General features: G+C 39.3%; 1 protein-coding gene across 4 annotated transcripts; it reads left to right on the top strand.

Annotated features, from left to right (window-relative positions):
* Positions 1-8147: 8147 nt before the first annotated feature.
* On the top strand, positions 8148-19263 carry LOC141799228 (troponin C, skeletal muscle). 4 transcript variants are annotated; one of them, XM_074681408.1, is made up of 7 exons: positions 8149-8416; positions 8791-9054; positions 14003-14057; positions 14242-14385; positions 14958-15072; positions 16968-17104; positions 18844-19263. In XM_074681408.1, the coding sequence occupies exons 3-7, from the start codon at positions 14048-14050 to the stop codon at positions 18873-18875; spliced, it is 438 nt and encodes a 145-aa protein (XP_074537509.1). In that variant the 5' UTR covers positions 8149-8416; positions 8791-9054; positions 14003-14047; the 3' UTR covers positions 18876-19263. The 4 variants fall into 4 exon arrangements, with proteins under 4 accessions (XP_074537506.1, XP_074537509.1, XP_074537508.1 ...); XM_074681407.1 differs by having other exon boundaries at positions 8791-9058; XM_074681405.1 differs by lacking the exon at positions 8791-9054 and having other exon boundaries at positions 8148-8416.
* The last annotated feature ends 600 nt before the right edge of the window (positions 19264-19863 follow it).

Genomic DNA, 19863 nt, shown 5'->3' with positions numbered 1-19863 from the left:
TACCTTCTGTAGAGTAGAGTTAAATTCTCCTTTGAAAACATTTTAGACCAATCCATCATCAGAAAGACCATGATGTTTTATCACAAAATAGCAGATTTGTTATTTTTCTAATCATGTTCACACTCTCTCTGTCTACCTGCCTCTGTCTCTCTCTTGTACTCTCTCATCTCTCCTTTTTGTAATTATTGACTGAGGGACTCTTAATGTGGGGAGGGAAGAGGTCAGACGCTTCAATATTTGTTGGCACTGAGCAGACCTTCCTCTCAGGCCATGTGAGTGCTTGCACAGTGCAGTGAAAGGCAAAGTCAATCCCTGTAATACAAACACCTCTGTGTACCATTTCAGCCTGTTGACGGGATCCCTAACACGGAAAGCTGACGTCTCAAACATGAAAAACAATGCTTTTTGTTAACTTCTTGACCTCAATAACACAACTGTTGATGCTCTCACTGTCAAATGGTATTTTAAGATTAATTCTGGTTTGTTGAATAAACCCCTAAAGCAATCTATCTGGATTTCAACCCCAACCCTGAATAATCTTTGAAGGCAAGCAGTATTCAAAGTAACACATATTATATGATATGTTGCTTAACTTGGTCAGTTTTAGATTTTCTTGATCAATTTTGGTTAAAATCACTTATTTTAGTAAATAATTTTGAAACTTTTGTTTGATCAGTTAACTTATCTCCTTTACACGTTTCTCAAAGAACAGGGACACTGATCATGCCACTTGGTACCTTTTTATATGTTCTTTTTTATTAATATTTTTATTTCATTTCTAAAAGAAAAATTTAAACACTCATACAAACTAATCACGTAAGACAATCACATATGGGGGTCATTTTTAAAATTCAACCCTATCTTATAACAAGGGTTTCAAAATTCAAACTTTCCATGGGACTTAGGGGAAATTTATCTCAAATGTATCATGTCATTTAGACGTATGAATATTAAACATTTTGGTTTGTTATTAGCAGCAATACATGCAAACATGTCAAATTCAATATTTTGAATGACATCATGAATGAATTTTTGGGGAATTTTCTGGAATTTTCCCTAACTTGGCCTAACTGACAAGAATACAGGCATAAAAATTTGTTGTAAGAAACCAAATGCAAATATGCCTGATAAGTTTATACATGACATTTAACAGTTTTTAAAGCTGCAGAACTTCAATGATTTCTTTCACAGAACAACAAAAACATAATTTCTGAAAAAAAAATAAATAAATTCTGGTGCCAAGAAGGCCTACGGAATGAGAGGTTGCTATTTTTTACTTTCAAAATAAAAATGTACCCTGAGATAACCTCGTTCAAGAAACTTACACAGAGGGACAGTGCCACAGTAGGTTGTGGATATGGATATGGATGTGGATATGGATACTGGGGGTTAGGGTGGGTTAGGGTTAGAGTTGCATGGTTTGGGTGAGGAGTTGTGGTCTAGGGTTCTGACATCAGAGTCAGCAACAGGGTCTGGGTGCTGGCCATCTCAACCCCCACTGAGGCAGGTCTTCTTCTCAATGGATCCAGAGCTGTTCAGCTCTTCTCCTCTGGGCCGTGCTCACCACACCTTCTTAAAACCTTACATTTATGTTTGGTAAATCACTCTGACTCATTTCACAGTTGACTGTGAAAATGTAGTGTCAAAGCAGTAGATAGGAAACAACCTGTTTCAGTCACACCTACTCCAAAAGGAGCAAGAGCACCCTCTGGTGGTCAAAACAAAGAGCAGCCTCCTTGTGGCCTGTGTTAAATCCTCCTGTTCCCTACATTTTCTGTGAAATCTCAGCAGCTGAGACTTCAGGAGACCAGTAAAGGTGTTTTAGATGGTGGCAGTTTTTATAGAGCAGAGCGCGAGTGTCTCTCTCTTTGTAAAACACCTTAATATCCAGTATAATGGTCCCCCCAAACCCAAGACCTCTAAATGTGGTGGCATCTGGGAAACTGACAGAGCTACTGGTGGATTTCAGCGAGACTGAGCTGTTGTGTTGGTTCAGGATGTTAAAGAATAGCTTAAAATAAGTATTGCCACACAAACACAGATGAGATATCAGGACATGTATTTGTCAAACACCAAAGGGAAAGAGAAAAATGCTAATTGATGTCCAGATTATTCCTAAATGCCATTTCTTAGCTTCCCAAGTGGGTCGGGCAAGACCAGATTGAATTACAGTACGTCAAGGTCTCCATGACAACACCCTGCTGGTTTAATCCTTTGGCTCCAAAGCTTGTGTGGGAAGATGTGGACTCGCACTGTTTTCGTGGTAAAATTTGGAAATACTTTCTATGACTGCATCACTTCTCAACAATGCCACGCCAAAGCACAGGCATATAGGATATAACACAGGATATAACCATATGCCAGGCATAGAAAGAGCTTTTCACAGAATACCTTTCTGGTGGTAAAGACTATATAAAACTGGTTGTCACTAAATTCTGGCTGTCATGTGTACTGTGCTAAAGATAAGAAGTATTGTTGGGCTGTTGTGCCTCATGCCTATTGTCACGCATGCCCATGGACCCATAAGCAATTAATGCACAGATAATTAAACTGGCTAAACTAAGCACATTACATCTTCAGCACAAAAAAACCAACAACAAAAGGGCCAATATAAATACATGTACTACAAAACTAAAAGCTATACATATAAATCCAGTTTTTAACCACAAGAGAGAAGACACATACAAGGGAACATAATACCCAATAGCTGTTATATATCTGACACCTAAGGTCTCATCAAGCCCTGCACGTGCAACCCTTCACCACTGGGTGGCGTCAAATGTTTTAGCTCAAGTGACTCTACCTATGTGCAATCAAAACACTTTGCACATACACCAGTGAAGCTGGAAGGTTTATTGGAGAACATTACTAAAAAAAAAGTATCATAAAGACAGGGGAACATGTTGGTTTGGTCAGAGATAAAGTGGTCATGTGCAAACAAGATGTTAAAAGCAGCTAAACACAAGAGCTGGTGATTAAGGTGCTGGTATAGCTGGTATAGTAGTACACCCCACGCTGCAAAGCCTTCAAGCAGCAAGCCAAGGTTTGAATCCAGCCTGTGCCAGCTTTCCAGCAAGTCACGTCCCACATTTGCCCTGTTTCCTGTTTCCTACTCCATCTACGGTCTTATCCTATTCAATCAAAGGCATAAAAGCCCTCCAAAAAAACTTAAAACAATTAAAAAAAAAAAAAAAAAAAAGCTGCTGACTGACAATCACATGGAGCACTATTTCATTCAGTGAGGAATACTGAAAATAATACTGTGCCACAGGAAATCTACTAGAAGAAGTCTGGCCACTTTGATTATGCACAATTCCATAAAAAATCTCATCTGCAGTCAACAACCACAGACTGTAACCTTTGCTTTTTTAGGAGAAACAGAGAAAGAACTAAGACTGAGATCAATTAGACCCTTTGAGTTGCACATAGGGCTGACAATTTTGAAAAATAATCTAATTGCGATATTTTTAGACCAATATTGGGATTGCGATTTAGCAAACAATTTTTGGGGTGGACGTTTATCTTCTGCATTGTTCACTTAACACAAGTTTTAAGTCATTTTATAGTATGACTTACCAACAAAACATACTGTTAGCATTTAAACAAGTCTATTTTGCATTTCTTAATTGAAAAAGAAAAAGGAACACTGTGAAATTTTACTGACCTCCAGTTGTCAGTAAGAGTAACAAACCATACAGAAAAAAGTGACCAAGGGGTATTGCTCTAAGATCTACTGGATGGATCTTTGTAGCCCACAGGGTTTTTTTGCCAGAAAAAAAACAGCATTTTGACTTTTGCTGGTTTTAAGGGAGCACAAGTTCAAGTTACTATATTCCCTCCAGGTCTGTGTACATTAAACTTTTTGTTTTTTTCTAATTGCAGCCTTTGCAGTTTGAAAATTGCATTCTATTACATTGCGCGGTCGGTTTAAAATTGATTAATTGCTCAGCCCTAGTTGCACAGAAATCAAAATCCACTGAAGCTCTTTGGAGATTTTTTAATCCAAGTAAATTATTACAGAATATTTCATTTTAGAATTCAAGTTATTTATCAACTGTATAAAATAATATAATTTTATATAATATAATATGATGCCACTGTTTGGCAGCACCTGGAGGTACCAGGAGCTCAAAACAAGAGTCGATTGCAACAGCAGTATAAGCTGTTCAATAATGGCAATTTTTTTTTTTTGTTAAATTAGTGCAACCCACAGACTCAGCCCTGCTGCTCATCCACAAATTGCTCAATTTAAAAATAAAATAGGCTTTCCAATGATGGAAGTTTTAACGCCAAGAAGCAATACAAAAAAAAAAAAAACAACACAAATTTCCTTACTTTTTTGCTGATTGTAAAGTATGATTTGCAGGATGTTTTCATCATGTGTAAAACAACGTGATGACTGTTTAGCATCTTTTTTTTTACTGAGTGACAGAGTCTTTTGGACACAAGCCATGAGCCACCTATTGACCTCTAACCAAACAATGTGAGCCAACAATGTAAAACCAGCTAACATTTTAAAAACTTGTGTTTGTACGAGTAAATCTTATTACTTTTTATTTTCATAACGTTTTCATAAAGTTACTATATTTATTGCAGTTGTTACAGCAGGAATATAAAGACGTTTTTGCCTCATTACATTGGTTGAAAAGGACATTAAAAAGTAACATGGGTGCCAGAAAGGGGTGGAGGGAGAGGAGTGATGGCATACCTCCAGCCTTATATAGGGAGTGTTTGTCTGGAGGGCTCAGTTGCTCCCCTGAGGAATGTCCAGAAATAGAAAGAAGCTTTAGGCAAGAAGGTGTGAAAACTAGAAGCTAACAGAAATCAAAATGATAAAAAAAAGGAGTGTAAAATTTTTTTCCTGATGTTTCCCTCTACTCCTGAAAACTCCTTTTTCACACTCGTCTGAATCTTTCCCCCTCACCAAAGTAGAGGAGGAGGACTTCTGGAAAATCTTGAGGTGGGCAGAGCATCAGCTGGTGCTGTCAGTCAGACACCACACAGGCACTCGATGGAGTTGGTGACATAAGTTGGACGGCATGAAAGCTGAACTCACACTGTGGCCTGCAGGGAAATGCAAGGGAGATGACGAGGAGGGGTGAGGGGAGGTTAAGATAGAAAGAGGAGATGATGGGGATCAAAACATGAAGAATGGTGCAGAGGTGATGAAAGGAGGAGTCTTGTCCAAAGGGAAAAAAGCAGAAACGCCTGGTGTGGTGGATATACAGTGGAAAAGTGCTGTCTGGTGAAGTAAAGTCTAAGAAGTGTAATCCAAGAATTTCAGTGCATTTTCTTCCTCACACAACAAAACAGAAAACAACAAACTTCCCTGTCAGTGTTCCCAAAAGAAGGACTATAAGTACTGTGTGGAAATTCCAAGCAACAATCTTCCGTTGGAAGAAATTGAACATAGGTGCTAACCACCCCCGAGGCTGGCTCTGGAAGTACGACATACATACCAATTCAAAAAGCTAATCTTAACAGAAAATGCCTAAAACAGCCTAAAAAAGCAAAAATGATAATTCAACAATTCAAGTTAGGAGTGTATTGTTGTAGAGGTTTGGAATATGTTTCAATCAACATAATAAAGATAAGTAAAGAAAGAACATAAGAAGCTGCCTGTAAAAGTTTCTCTGCAGATAAGTGAAGGAGGGCTGATCACCCACTTGATGAATGCCAGTCACAGATTGCAGACAGATACGGCCACTATTCACACTATAACAGTTTTAGGGTGAAATGCAAAAGTTTTGTTGCGTTTCAGCCTTGCATATACATGGCGTTTCAGACGACCTAAAACGCAAACTTTTGAAAACGGCCCCCAGAGTGGGATTTTACTGAAATGCTGTCGACACCATTGCTGTGTAAACAGTAAGCCAGCGTTTTCAGTGTAAACGATGACGTCACACTCCGCTTCACCCATTCAACGGGACAACAGTACTGTGTTACAATTTTCAAAAACTACCGTGTTGTGCTTGTGCTGCTCAATCTGCTGTATCTGCTGACTGTCTTTATACAAAATGTGCATCCGTTGCTCCACTTTATGACTAAATATTCCCCAATACACCAGATGATCGGCTCAACTCTACTTCGGTAGAGATCTCCCAAAAGCGGCTTCTGGACAAGACAGTGACAGTGCTGACTATAGGCCTGGCATGCTTACTGCAGCATTTTCAGTCCATCAGCGTTTCCATGTCAACACAGATTTTTTTAACTGTGTTTTAGCGTTTTCAGATGAAAAATTGTTGTGTGAACAAGGCCTAAGAGGGGAGTCAATGCCTAAAGAGCAATGAGAAGACGACTCAACCTACATTATTAGAGAAACTCTGTTAGGGACTATATACTGGTGCTGAGAGAGGGAGCCAAGGTCAGTCTCATAAACTGTCTCTGAAACATGTAGACAGGGGATTGAGCTGCACCAGAGATCTCTGTAAATGCATATTCTTGATGTATCGTCAATAAATTTGTGTTCAACCGAGAACCAGGACGTCTTCTGGTCCTTCCTCATCAACAAACTGCCACAGATAACAGCTCATTTCCAACACACCAAACTACAACAGGCTTCAAACCTTATTTCAGAAACATATGGACGACATCATGCAGAATACATTCTTGTTTTATGAAGACCATTGGGGCTTTGCAAACACTGTGGTGCTATGAGCTAAAGCAAATGCTACAGTTTGAAATGAAAAAAAAAATGTCAGGCCAAGTTTCTGAACCAGATTGTAATTTTTTGATTCTCTTATGCTCATCCCAGTTCTTAATGTAGCGTTCACCAAAAAAAAAAAAGTTTTTTCTAAACAATGTACGACATTAACAACCTCAAATCCACTCTCAGCCTCTCTCATTCTGTCCACCCCCTTTCCCTCATTGTCTGACCACCCCTCTGGATTTCCTGTCCTACCACGCTGGTTCACTTCTTACCGGGGTAAATTACCGCAGTAACTTATGTGGTTTTTCTAACACAGTAACAGACATTTTCCACCTGCTAGGTAGGATGTGTACACTTCTAACACACAATAGAGTCAGAATCTTATTTTGAAAAGACCTCCCTTATTAGGAAAAATACTGCGATATAAATTTTAGGTCATATTGCCCACCCCTACTACTGTTACACTCTGATCCACTCTGGTGCCAATGATGCAAAGGCTCTGATCTCCACTAAAAACGCCCTCCTCATGACAACATATTCTCTTCATTCACTGCTGATAAAAATGTCAATCTTTCCTTCAATTCTTACACACACTTACACACGCACACACACACACACACACACCTTTTAATGACCCCATTTTTTAGATGTGCATACATAAACTGTTTGGTTATTTTTTAACTATTTGTACTAATCTATTTCATTTATTGTGCTCAACCTGTCATATCTTTTTAATTATATTCCCTTTCTTCACTGTTTTTTTAACTGCTGCCCCCTAATAACTGGATATTATGTGCATGTGTTTTGATCTTGTCATAAGACGCCTGATCAAAGTTATGAGCTGTTGTTGTTGCCAGTTAGACGGTTCATAAATAGATTCTCAACAGACTCCTGAGCTAAAGATCAGAGCAGACGTGTGTTTGTGTTGCGTGTGTGTGTGTTGTGGCAGCTTTAGTGATGGACTCCTTTACTGGCGATGTTTAGCTCGGACTGGAATGTCTTGAATGCCTCATCATAACTGCCATAAACTGTTTAAGTTTATCCTGACGCTTAAGTAACATTTTAACCCTTAGTACGGCTCTTTCTTGAGTCAAAATTTGACAACACAAAGATAAAATTTCAACAGTCTCAGCTATATTTCATGTTTTATACAAATTAGCATGTAAACACAAAAGAAAAAAAGGGAAAAGGCATGTACAGCTTGTTCTTGCAACTAAATAGGATTCGAAGTACTGCATATTTTAAAGGGCAGTTGGTAGTTTAATGTTTTTGCCTTTCAGGCGGGTAGTTTATCATGTTTTAACCAGCTAAGTGGACAGGAGGGCACTTAAGCGTTTTTTTTTGCTCCTAAGATGGTACTTTATTGTGTTTCAATCGCCCAAAGGGGTAGTTTGGTGCGTTTTGCCAACCAGGAGGGCAGTTTTGAGCTTGTTTTGGCTCCCAAGAGACAGCTTTCAGCAGAGTTTCAGGAGCAGAACCACACCTCAACCTCACCCCTTCCGGTATTCATATACCACTGAGTCCTGTTAGCTCTCGCTTCGTACGCCAACACGCGACTCTAGGCCAAACAAACGACAAACACTAACCAACAAAACACCAAACCATTTAGAAACCTACGTTTTTATTTTGTTACTCACCGTGTAGGTAGCCTTGGACTTCGTTACTCTGTCCACATCAGATGAAGATCCTTACGGGGACCAGGAGGACATGTAACTTGGACACTTTGGAAAATCACGAGGTCGAGCTTAACCATCCATGGTTCCTCAGGTAAGACCACTCAGCAAGGGACCTACTCCAGCACGCTGCCATACAGTCTCCTCGGTGGTCCACGTTCCGCAGGGTTTGGTCCCTCGTTAGGCTCCAGGGATTAAGTTCTGATAAAGGATCATCACCGTCCCTCAGCCCCCTCCCTCAATAAAGAACAGAGGCCGTGGTGACGGCGCACCGCGGTTCTCGTACTCTTTCTCTCCAGAGGATGTCAGCCGCCTCTCATTAGCCCTGCTTTTTCTCTTAGCACCACTCAGAGCGACATTACGCTCAAACCAGATCGCCGGGTTCAATACGCTTTCAGCCAAAACATAAGACTGGACTGTTGCCACTGTCCACAAACTTTAGAAACGATTGGTATTCCTTTTTAACAGGTACGACGGCCATAAACTTTCCAACGAGCGCGTGTCTTCCTGCCACTCACCGGAGCTCCTCCCACTTTCTTGTGACATCATCAAACACCCGCGCGCATGGAGAGTGCAGCGCTTCAGTTCAGAGGACAGTGCGCACACAATAAAGGGAAATCATGTGACGCCATATCCTCTCCCGGGTTTGCTGATAGCAGGGGATTGTCCTGTTTAACTTCATCAGGGTTTTGTGGACCTCCAGGATCTCCAGATAAACAACGTTAAATTCAGGCAGGTACCGTTTAGATTAATAATATTTACGACCAGGCAATAGATTGTCATGCCAATGTTATGTGTGTTTTGAATTTCACTATTATAAAAATGTAGACTTGGCAGTAATGAAAGCTAAGCAATGCTAATAATGTTCATGACCCCCCTGTGTGTATATAGCCTCACTTCATTGTGCATTTTCTTTTTATATCAATGTATAATCAATCAACAAACCTCAAACTCTTGGTCAAATAACTTAACACAATACAATCTAATGAAAACTAAAATTTAAACTACTCAGCCCACTGGGTTTTATACTGTGTGTTGTTATGGTTGGCAGTTTCTTAGTGAGCAATAACTAAGCCAGGCACATTATATATTAACATGGTTATGTACTTTGAAACTGCCTGGCTGTCTTCTCTCAGTTAGAACAGCACCCTCCTTGGTATGCTTTTACTACAGAGCAGCAAGCCTTCAAAATGACCTCCCACCAGCCAAGGTTGTAATAGTTAACTTAAACAAAACTAAAAACGAAAACTAAAATTTAAAATACATTGCAGTTAACTCAAACTAATAAAAACTAGAAAAGAAAACAAAAACGATAAGTAAACTAAAACTGTATCTTGTGTTCACAAAACTAACTGAAACTAACTAAAATGATAGACAGAATTCCCTCAGTTATAGTTTTTGATAATATTAGGATAGGATTTAAATTAATCCGACACATTTTCCCAACCAATTTTAGACAGTTTTAGACAGTTGTCAGTGCCACATAGCACCATCATAGCGGCCTATAGGGACAAGCTTGTTTACTGCACTGACTGGCTGTGCGCTGTGCTGCGACGAAACGTAGTGGAGCAATAAATTAGAGCATCTGTAACAGTTTAATTGTTACAGAGTCTAAGTTTTTATGGTATTTGAGCCTGCCTTTATTGTTATAGAGTCCAAGTTTTTATTTATTGAAGCTCAAATTACATTTTTTTTTAATAATTTATTTTAATATTATTTTTATATAATTTATGTCAACATTATTTTATACAATTTATGCTTATATTTTTATACTAAGTTTATATTATTTTCTTGTGTTTAAGGCAGCAGCCAACATTTTGGTATCAGCATTGACTGAGCAGTAAACACTATGTTAGACTTGAAAATAAACAGTATGACAAAATATTTACTCTGACCTTTTTGAATCCTGCACCTGGTTAATAAGGTATGAAAAAACTCAAACTAAACTAAAACTAAGCCTTGTTGCAAAAATCAAAACTGAATAAAAACTAGAATGCCTGCTCTAAAACTAATTAAAGCTAAACCATAATGGAAAATAAGATGTCAAAACTAACTAAAACTAAACTATAATGACAAATCCAAAACTATTGTAATCTTGCCACCAGCTCTCCCACCTACCCACCTCTTCAGGAAACCCTGACACAGAAATATCAGCACTTCTGCCATTTACTGCTTTCCTTCAGCATAGCCAGGGCTTACAGCACCTTTGTCCATGGTTGGTCTACCCCAGCATTAACAGCAAGTGTTGTCAGACAGGGCATCAGGCTGCATTCTGTGATTCATCCCAAGCAACATCAGTTATCGTCAGTCAGGTTGGTGGATACCTTTGACATTTTATCCCCAGTATTTACACCATGTGCTTCTGGTTGGGGTATCAGACACTGGGATGTCATTGCCCTCAACCCCTTATCTCCAAAAACAACAACATCAGCTAGTTTTAGCTTCAGCATTGGGCACCAAGTTGCCACTGAATTCTGCATTCAACCCCAGCAACATCAGTTATCGTCAGGTGGAGCAAAGGGCAACTGGTTGTCTCTGCCCCTGGTCTCTCATCCCCTACAACAACACAAGCTAGCATTGGCTGCAGCATCTGGTACATCAGCATAAGCCTATGATACACACAGTTCATCAGCAGCAGTTTAATGCTCTCAATCTTATAGCAACGGTATGCCCCTGTCATTTCCCCTTCTACCTGTCCACCATTCATTTCAATCTTCAGTTATCACCCAGCTGTTTTCAACCCAGCAAGCTCCACTCACTTTTATCTTGGCTACGGCCACCCTCCTCATCTGGCAACCTTCCTTCTTCATGTCAGGTACTACTCTAATAATCTCCACAAACAGATCCTTGACAGTGTTTACAGTGATATTTCTCTTCTTAGCCTGTCTTCACTTTGTCAGGCTTGTGCTGATAAAATTTTAGAAGGTTGTCCATGTCTCTTGTTTGGTTGATTGGTTTAAAAAATGAGATTTTCATGATGTTAATTCACTTCTGTCTGACACCCAAAAGTACCATCTTCATTTCAACTCTATGTTCAAACTCAGACGGTCTGATTTATTAATTCTGTGTTTCCAGTTTATAGCTGTATGGATATGTTTCTTTTGTTTACTTGTTGAAAGAGAGAAAACAGTTAAAGGTGGGAAACAGCTGTGTGAGATCACAGGGGTACTTGTACACCTCTTAAGTTACAGATGTCATGAGTGCAGGGCTAGGTCAGCTGCAGTGAGGACAGGGAGACAGGCAGATGGATGGCTAATAGATTCTGTGAATGGCATACAGAATCAGTGCATGCTGGAAGGTGTTAATCTGTGTGTGTGTGTGTGTGTGTGTGTGTGTGTGTGTGTGTGTGTGTGTGTGTGTGTGTGTGTGTGTGTGTGTGTGTGTGTGTGTGTGTGTGTGCAAACAGGCACAGGCTTTGGGTCTTGTCCAGTATTTGTAATCAAGTGTCCATCTCCACTGAAAGGCCCAGTTGATCCTCTGCCAAAATAACCTCCAGCTGCCCGGTGCCTTCTCTGTGTTTTCTTTTTTTTCAATAAATGTCACCGAGCTTGTCTGTTCTCTAAATATGGGGGATTGGAGAGCGTGCCAAACAAGGGGATGTCCACCAGGACATTGTGAGAAGGCACACACGATAGTTTGATTTGATTGGCTGCCTGTTGCCCAATCCTGATCGTTTTCAGTAAAACCCTTGTGGGATGAGAGGGTACTTATGGGGGGAAGAAGCACCAGTGCTACCTGGACTTTGTAGCAGGGAGACTTTCTTTCCTGGCCGTCTGTTGTTTTTCCTGGTGTCTGTTGTTCAGCACAGCCAGCTAACATGGTAAGAAACAGAAAACAGGAGGATCTGAACGGAAACAACAAGGAGAGGGGAAATTAGTTTGAATTCATCTGTGCTGCTTTACTTCTGTTTTCCTGGTGGCAGAAGATGGATATTTTATTATCTGAAGCAAAAACAAACTTCTTCTCTTCAGTCATTGTCACCCAGCAAGTACCCATCCACTGCACAGCTGGATTATATGATGGACTTTTCCTCAAGCCCTGTCTCATCTCATGGATTTCTTCAATCTTGGGAAAATTTTTCAGGGGCAAATATTTTGTCTGTTCATGTATTTTTGAAGCTTTCAGATTGTAGCCCTTAAGCTCTGTCTTTACAATCTAAATAGACTTTACTCAGCTTTTATGTTCCATCAATTTGTAGCTGAACTCAATAAGATTGATATTTAGATTGGAGGGAGCAACACTAAAGATAGCAAGCTCACAGCTGAGTAAAGTGAGACGACATTCCGCCTTTCCTGAATGTCCTAAGTTTGGAAATTAACCTTGAGAAAATCCTTTTCAAATCCTCTCCCTAGTCTCGTCTTAAAAATAGCTGCCAGTCAGCTAATGAGCACATTGAATGCAAGGCTTTCCATGTCTCATTACACGCACTGTTTTGTCTAGTAAGAAATTCAACAGGAAAATAATGACATGCACAGTAAATGATATCTTCAAAAGAAAATATGCAGATTGAAGTGATTTTTATCTGCTTATTTTTGTGATGTTTTGAACATTAGTTAACAGTTCTCAAAAAATTCCCATCAGAAACTCACAAAATGATTGGGGAAAAAAGTCCTGATGCTGGTTCCCAGCATTTAAACTTAGATGTTTTATGGAAACATAACAAGTTTAGCTCAAGTTACATCCTAGGGGAAGCAAAATGTCAAAGATGACACGGTGCCTTTAAGAATCTTGTTTTTGTGTCGTCATCGGATGCAATGTCCGGAAATGCTGTAAAACCAAGACAGCGGTGAAAACAATAGATATCTCTGGATCTGAGTGGCACAGCTGATTCTGTCAACATTCTTCTTGTGTCGAAAAAATAAAAAAATAAAATATAGAAAGAAAGGGAAAAAATATATATTTATGTATTTCACATGGCATTCCCTGTCAAATGGAGTTATTTGTAGGTGATGGAGAATGTCTTCTTGTGTTACTCAAGGCCATTTCCAGTCTTTGGCCAACACTTTGCCTGTGATAACTCTCTTCCAGGCTTTGAGTTTCTGTTTCTGTTTTCTTAGGGGGAAAGTGGGGCTCATTTTTATGTCTATCACACAACCTTGCAATATTCCAGGTTTCAATCATATAGCTCAGGTCTGCGTCTTAAAACCGCATAGTACTAGTGCAGAAGTTAGACATTCCTGTTGCATTGAATTAAATCTATTCATGTCAGCATTAAAAATATAAAAAAAAAATATTATTTGACAATGGTAATCGAATTAACCATTGTTGTGAATTAATTTGCCAACCTTATGATGTCTCATGGTATAATCTCGGTAACTCAATGATTTCACTCGTAGTTTTGCATCTCAGTTTTGTACCATCAAGTGATCACCACAGACTGTGAGCTAAAAGTAAATGTACAAATGTTGGATGTTAGGCTCTGAAAAAAAAACAAGTGTAAAGCTGATTGGCAGGGTTTAAGACAACAGGAGTCAAACAGACATCGGGACGTATTGTAGGACTCAGATATGACAAGTTAAAGAAATGGAAAATTATCTTCTTTAACAGTTTATGTGATGCTTGTGTGCAAATGAGCTTCTCACCCTCAGAGGTAAAACTTTGCAGATGCAGGTAAATGCATCTGGTTGAATTGTAACTTTTCCTTTATGTCTTCTTCCCTTTTTTCTTTGCCCCATTAAAGCCCACTGACGCCCAAAGTGATGCTCGCTCCTTCCTGACGGAGGAGATGATTGCAGGTCAGTTTCTTCTTCAGGTCTTAGTCTTAGCTTTCTGCTGCTTTGAATTCTTAATCCAGTCATACAGTGCTGTCAAAACCCTTTAAATATAACATTAAACTCTAGAGAACGTTATGTTTTCTCCCTGAATTTGCACCACACTGCACTTTTTTAATCTATGTCACTGTTGCCTTCTCGGGTCCAGAGTTCAAAGCCGCCTTCGACATGTTCGACACAGACGGTGGCGGTGACATCAGCACCAAGGAGTTGGGTACCGTGATGAGGATGCTGGGTCAGAACCCATCAAGAGAGGAGTTGGACGCCATCATTGAGGAGGTGGATGAGGACGGTGAGATTGTAATAACAACAGATTTCAGTGCACAGCAGTTTGAAAAAATTGATTCATCTTTGTGTCCAAGGGATTACCTAAAACTTACTCTGGCCTTATCCAGAGTTACATTAAAAAAGTCTTCATTTAAAAAGAGCTTTTTTGCATCTCAAACACCTTGAGAGGTGGAAGATGTATCAAATCCAAAGAAGTTCATCCTCAATTCCCATGAAGAAGCTCAGCATTTTTTAAGGCCCTCTCTTGATATCAGTAACCTCATCTTAAAATTTACATGGCTCAAGTTTATGTTGTAAACTCCATCACAAATATCTGGAGTCCCCAAGACAAGTCACCCAGTTTCCCTTACCCCGGATGACATCATCATGCGAGCTTAAAGATAAAGTTTACAGTTGCCAATCAAATTGAGCTTTTTCTTGAAGCACTTCTTAAAATGAAATGACAGCCACACCAAAGGAAAAATATGGAGAAGTTAAAAAAAAGAATGCATTGGAGAAGTGATTGTATCCTCATGTTACCTTTTTACTTTGTTTCTCCCGTCTTCGTCCTCACTGTCTCTGCTCGCCCATCCTCAGGCAGCGGTACAATCGACTTTGAGGAGTTCTTGGTCATGATGGTGCAACAGTTAAAGGAGGACCAGGCTGGAAAGAGTGAAGAGGAGCTTTCAGAGTGTTTCCGTATTTTTGACAAGTAAGACACTCTCCATACAGAAACATGATGTAACTGTTCTCTGAAGATACTTACCAAAAACTGAAAAAAATGTACTTTAATAACAATACTTTAAGACTGGGCAACAAAGTCTGCAAAATCAACCAGAAAGTTGACATTTTGGGTGAGAAAATAATATTTTTACACAAAAACTAAACAATACAGTAATTACAAGTGATGCTATTATCATAACCATTAATTCTAGGTCTAATCTAATACAACACATACAGGCAGTGGGAGTTGTATCAAAGCTTGCCACTAGAGGGCAGCAGACATACAATGGTAACCCCATCTTCTCTCTGAGGGTACCTCTAAGCCTCAGTCACAGCTAAAAAAAAAAGCCTGATGAAGGCTAAAAATACAGAGACAGGCTACTTCCCTGTCTCCAGAGAAAACATGTAGCTTTTTGTCTCCATGGTTTCATATCAAAGCTCTAATAATAGAAGACATGGGAGGGTTCAGTTTGAGGTTGAAAACTTCAACAAACACTGTGGACAAAAAAAGAACTTACCCCAGGGTTTCTTTTGTAGCTTTTTTTTTTACTGTAATCTTTCTTTCTTTTTTGCTTTAACATTTATTTAGTATTAAGATAGAAATGTGTTGAGTGTTGAAAAAGTTGTCATTTTAGTGAGGTGTTGATGAAATCTGTATGGATGGGAGTTTTCTATGTTGATTGTGTGTGCTATCTTCCATGATAAACACTGCACAGAGTAGTTAGTGATCAGTGTGTCAGTATGTCAGCATCAAAATAAGAGAGGAGGATAATATAAATCAACTCTTCCCCCCTCTTTCTTTTTAAGGTTATGCTGAATGTGTGATCTCTCCATGTAAGCATGCAAATTAAACTGAAGTGAGTAGGGCTAGTTTTGGTATAAGAAGGGTCTTTTCTCAACAGAACTCAATAATGTTTGAAGGGAGTTTCCTTTCAAAATCGTAGGCAGGTTGCCTTGTAATACAAGTCCAATACTCACTTGCAAGATATCCACTGTGCTTCTCTGCTATTTCTCATTTAGTGTTAAGCACATATTTAGATTTCTTTTAATATTATTTTTTGAATCAAAAGCAGCTGTCTGTTGCAGCAGAAAGTAATGTCATGGGAGCCATAAAGCTCTTAAAGACTGAGAAGTGCTTCAGATTCACTTGAATACTGTGTTTTTTCTCACTGGTGCCTTTTCACATTTTCTCTTATGATAGATTCTCAGATATTTTATGAATTAAAAAACAAAATTGAAACTGCTGTAATATGCTCCATGTATGTAATATTAAAAAAAGAATATCAATAATAACTTTACCTTGCATGATATGACAAGAGTCACCACTAAGTTTAGGCAACTCAGTGTCTTTAAGCTTATTGTTTTGGTTTCTGAACCCACACAGCTGACGCTCTATATTTCAGCTACATCAGGAGGCTTTCATCCTTTTTGAAACAGAATGCTCCAAAAAGCCCACTGTACACACTTCCATCTTAGTGTCAAAAGACAGACTTTATTTGAAACTTGTGGGTTAAATGAGTGGGATATTAATTGGGATTTTAAAACCTAACTTTGGGTCAAATAATACTGAGCCAGAACTGTTTTTCACAAGTGCCCCACTTAGCAGCAACATATCGATGGTAAACAAATAAAAGGGATGCATAAAAAAAACTTTTTTGTAATCTGTTGTTGTATTGAATCCCTAAACAATCAGTATTGTCCTGAGAAAACACTATTGGTAGTTGTATCTGTAGCCACAGGCCCCAGCTCTGGCTGCTAAATTGAAGACTCATTGTATCATGTGCTTAGTATCCTGTAGTGTTTATTTGTGACATGAGGAGAAGGATCAGGAATCTTAGAGCAGAGTTTTCCCCTTGCAACTGAATTATTGCTTCTTGTCCATAGGAACGGAGACGGCTTTGTTGATCGGGAGGAGTTTGGAGATATTCTCCATCTTACTGGAGAGCCAGTGACAGAGGAAGATATCGATGAGATGTTCGGGGAGTCAGACACAAACAAGGATGGAAAGATTGATTTTGATGGTAAGAAATATGGGGTGCAATTTGTTTGATGAAATAAGACCAAAAAACTGAAAATAACCTCCTTGTGAGTTTAATTTAACTGTTGGATTAACATATTAAATTCAAATCTAAATGTGTTTTGTAAATATAAAGCTTATGTCTAAACAAAATCAGAAGTTTTAATCTAAATATACCATATATATTCAAATGGTATATTTAAACCCAAAATGGAAATGCTAAATCTAGTGTTTGTTTCCATTTTTCATACAGAATATTTAGAAAATAATCCAATCAGATAACTAAATGCCCCTTGAAGCCAGTGCTCATCCACACCCCCATTATCAACCTTGGATCAGAGGGCTGGAGCTAACCCCACAAGGGTGGGCCTTGACAGCTGAGGTCTGCAGCTAGTCTCTTTTGGGGGTGCTTCAGCCCATAATATTTAACATAAAACATAAAATTGGTAACATTATATTTAGAAATTATATTTAACATTTAGATTTTGATTAAACCTTAAAATGTAGATTTAACATTTAGATTTGAATTTAACATGCAGACTATGGAGAGCTTTCATAATGTTGATCACATGATAGGAGAAGATAAAAACAGGTTGGATTTGATTAAGTGAGCAGAGAGGGATATTAACATGCCTTTCTAAGCCTTTATTAACTTTACCAGGCTTTCATGTTCACAGGAGCACTTAAAAATCTGGATATGCATATCACATGTTACTTGTTACTTGTGCTCTCAAAACTGTCTGCTGGTTAGTCTAGCATTAGTCTTTAGCTACCCTGCTTGATATTCTGCTTAACATTAACCTCAATAACTAATCACATCCCTCCCCTTCCCCATGTTGTGTACTATAGCGTTGTTACTTAATACATTTATGATTTGTCGTAACATAATGATGTCACCTGCAAGGAGTCAGAGGAATGGTTTTGTTTGCTGCACAAGCTCACCCACTTGTAGGTGACTTGATGTATAAAACATAAGGACCTGAAGAACTGTGATACGGGCCGATGGTGACTAGACAATCATCCTGATGAACCATGTTTTTTGTCAGGTTGGGTGCTTGTGATTTAGTGTTCATGGGATAGAAAGGGTGTCAGAGTACCACAAGAAGAAGGCTACCTTGCAGATTCAGTGGGATTTTGTTGGCACTGTATTTATTGTTTTAAAGGGAAAAAAGGGCAAAAAAGTGGATTTTCATTTCATCAAGACCTCCTCCCTTCCTGGAGACATGTTCTGGATATTGCTTGCCAACAACATTGCAAATCATCCCATCAAGAGTACATCTGATCTCTGGGGTGGGACCACTTTACCAGAATATAGAATCAAGAGTGTTTGGGGGATACAGCTGATGCTGTATGTCGAATGCCATGAACATCATATGATGTCAACTCTGTATTTATATGCTTCAACAACAAAAAGTGACGATGTGCCAGGGATCAGGGTATACTCCAGCCAAACACTAGATTCATGTGTTTCAAGATGCGACATGCATGTTTTATAATTTAATGTGTTTTTTAAATTTGTAATATATGGATTCTGTGATATACAAGAGATCATTCTGATTCTAGAAAGTATTGGAAAAATACGTCTGAGTTCATGGAGTTTGGTGCAGTGACAGTTTTGACCTGGTGTCTCCAGCCTCTTCGAGACTGTTTTTTTAAAAGATAACTTGAGGTTAACAGTCATAAGTTACACATGAACATTATGGGTTAACTAAGTGTAAATCTTTTATTTTTATTCATTTTCAGAGTTCCTGAAGATGATGGAGAACGTCCAATAATGAAGCCAGCTCTACATTCCCTTGTGATCCTCCTTTAAAGTGCATCTGCTTGGTGAAAACTCTAAATGCTCCAAGACCCTCTAAGTTTGAGAATGTGACGCACCATCAGAGACAACAAAAAGGATACAAGTACAGAAATAGTTTCACCCTGCCCCCTTCTCTTATGAAACCCCAGACCCTGGTGGGGTTATCTATAAATATCCGTTCAAACCTTTTAAGACGAAGGCACTTTCCCCCTTGACCGCCTCCTTGGGCGAAGCAGGCAGCTGTCCACTTGGCAGCTGCTCTTTCCTCAGAAATGCTACACCTAGCTCTGACCGGCACCCTCCTCTTCCTAGTCCAACCCTCTTCTTTAAAATTAAATCACTGTTACACCCTCTTCTGTGCTTTTCAATAAATCCACTTTCTTGTTGATCTTGACACGTCTTATTTCGTCTGATTTTTGATTCCTGCTTCTTTCTTTTTCTAATCCATCGTTGGCCTTTCTCAGACTTCTACATCAAAACTGCTTGTTTGGCCTTGAATTTCTGATTCACGCACATTCGCAGCAGTGATCAAACAAACTGACAACACTTCTCTGCACCTCAACACAACAAACTATGCACACATGGTCCAGATTTGCTCAGTTACAGCTTATCTGACCTCCTTGTTCCACATCAAACAAACCTTGACATTGCCTCTTGAACAAGAGCACCAACCTCCCTGTTTCATTTAACCCTAAGAAACTTCCACTGATCTTCTTGCAATGGTTTCCTTGCACAGAAAACAAATCCCTCCAGCATGTGCGGCCAAGCCGAGCAGCCCATCAGTACAAGAGCCTTGAGGCAGTTGCAAAGCAGTTGAACTAAATCTACCTTTGGGTATATAGCCCTCCAGCCCCCCGCAACTCTCCAAAAGCCACAGCCCTCCCCTTTCTCCATGGCAGCTCCCCTTTGCAGCATCCTATCCACCTCTCCTGTCTCTCGCGTCTTTCCTACTGGGCCCTCCC

The sequence above is a fragment of the Halichoeres trimaculatus genome, unplaced genomic scaffold, assembly GCF_033239565.1.
Source record: "Halichoeres trimaculatus isolate MK-OKI-2021-1 unplaced genomic scaffold, fHalTri1.1 fHalTri1_scaffold_11, whole genome shotgun sequence".
Taxonomy (NCBI): domain Eukaryota; kingdom Metazoa; phylum Chordata; class Actinopteri; order Labriformes; family Labridae; genus Halichoeres; species Halichoeres trimaculatus.
This window is presented reverse-complemented; position numbering and strand designations above follow the sequence as displayed.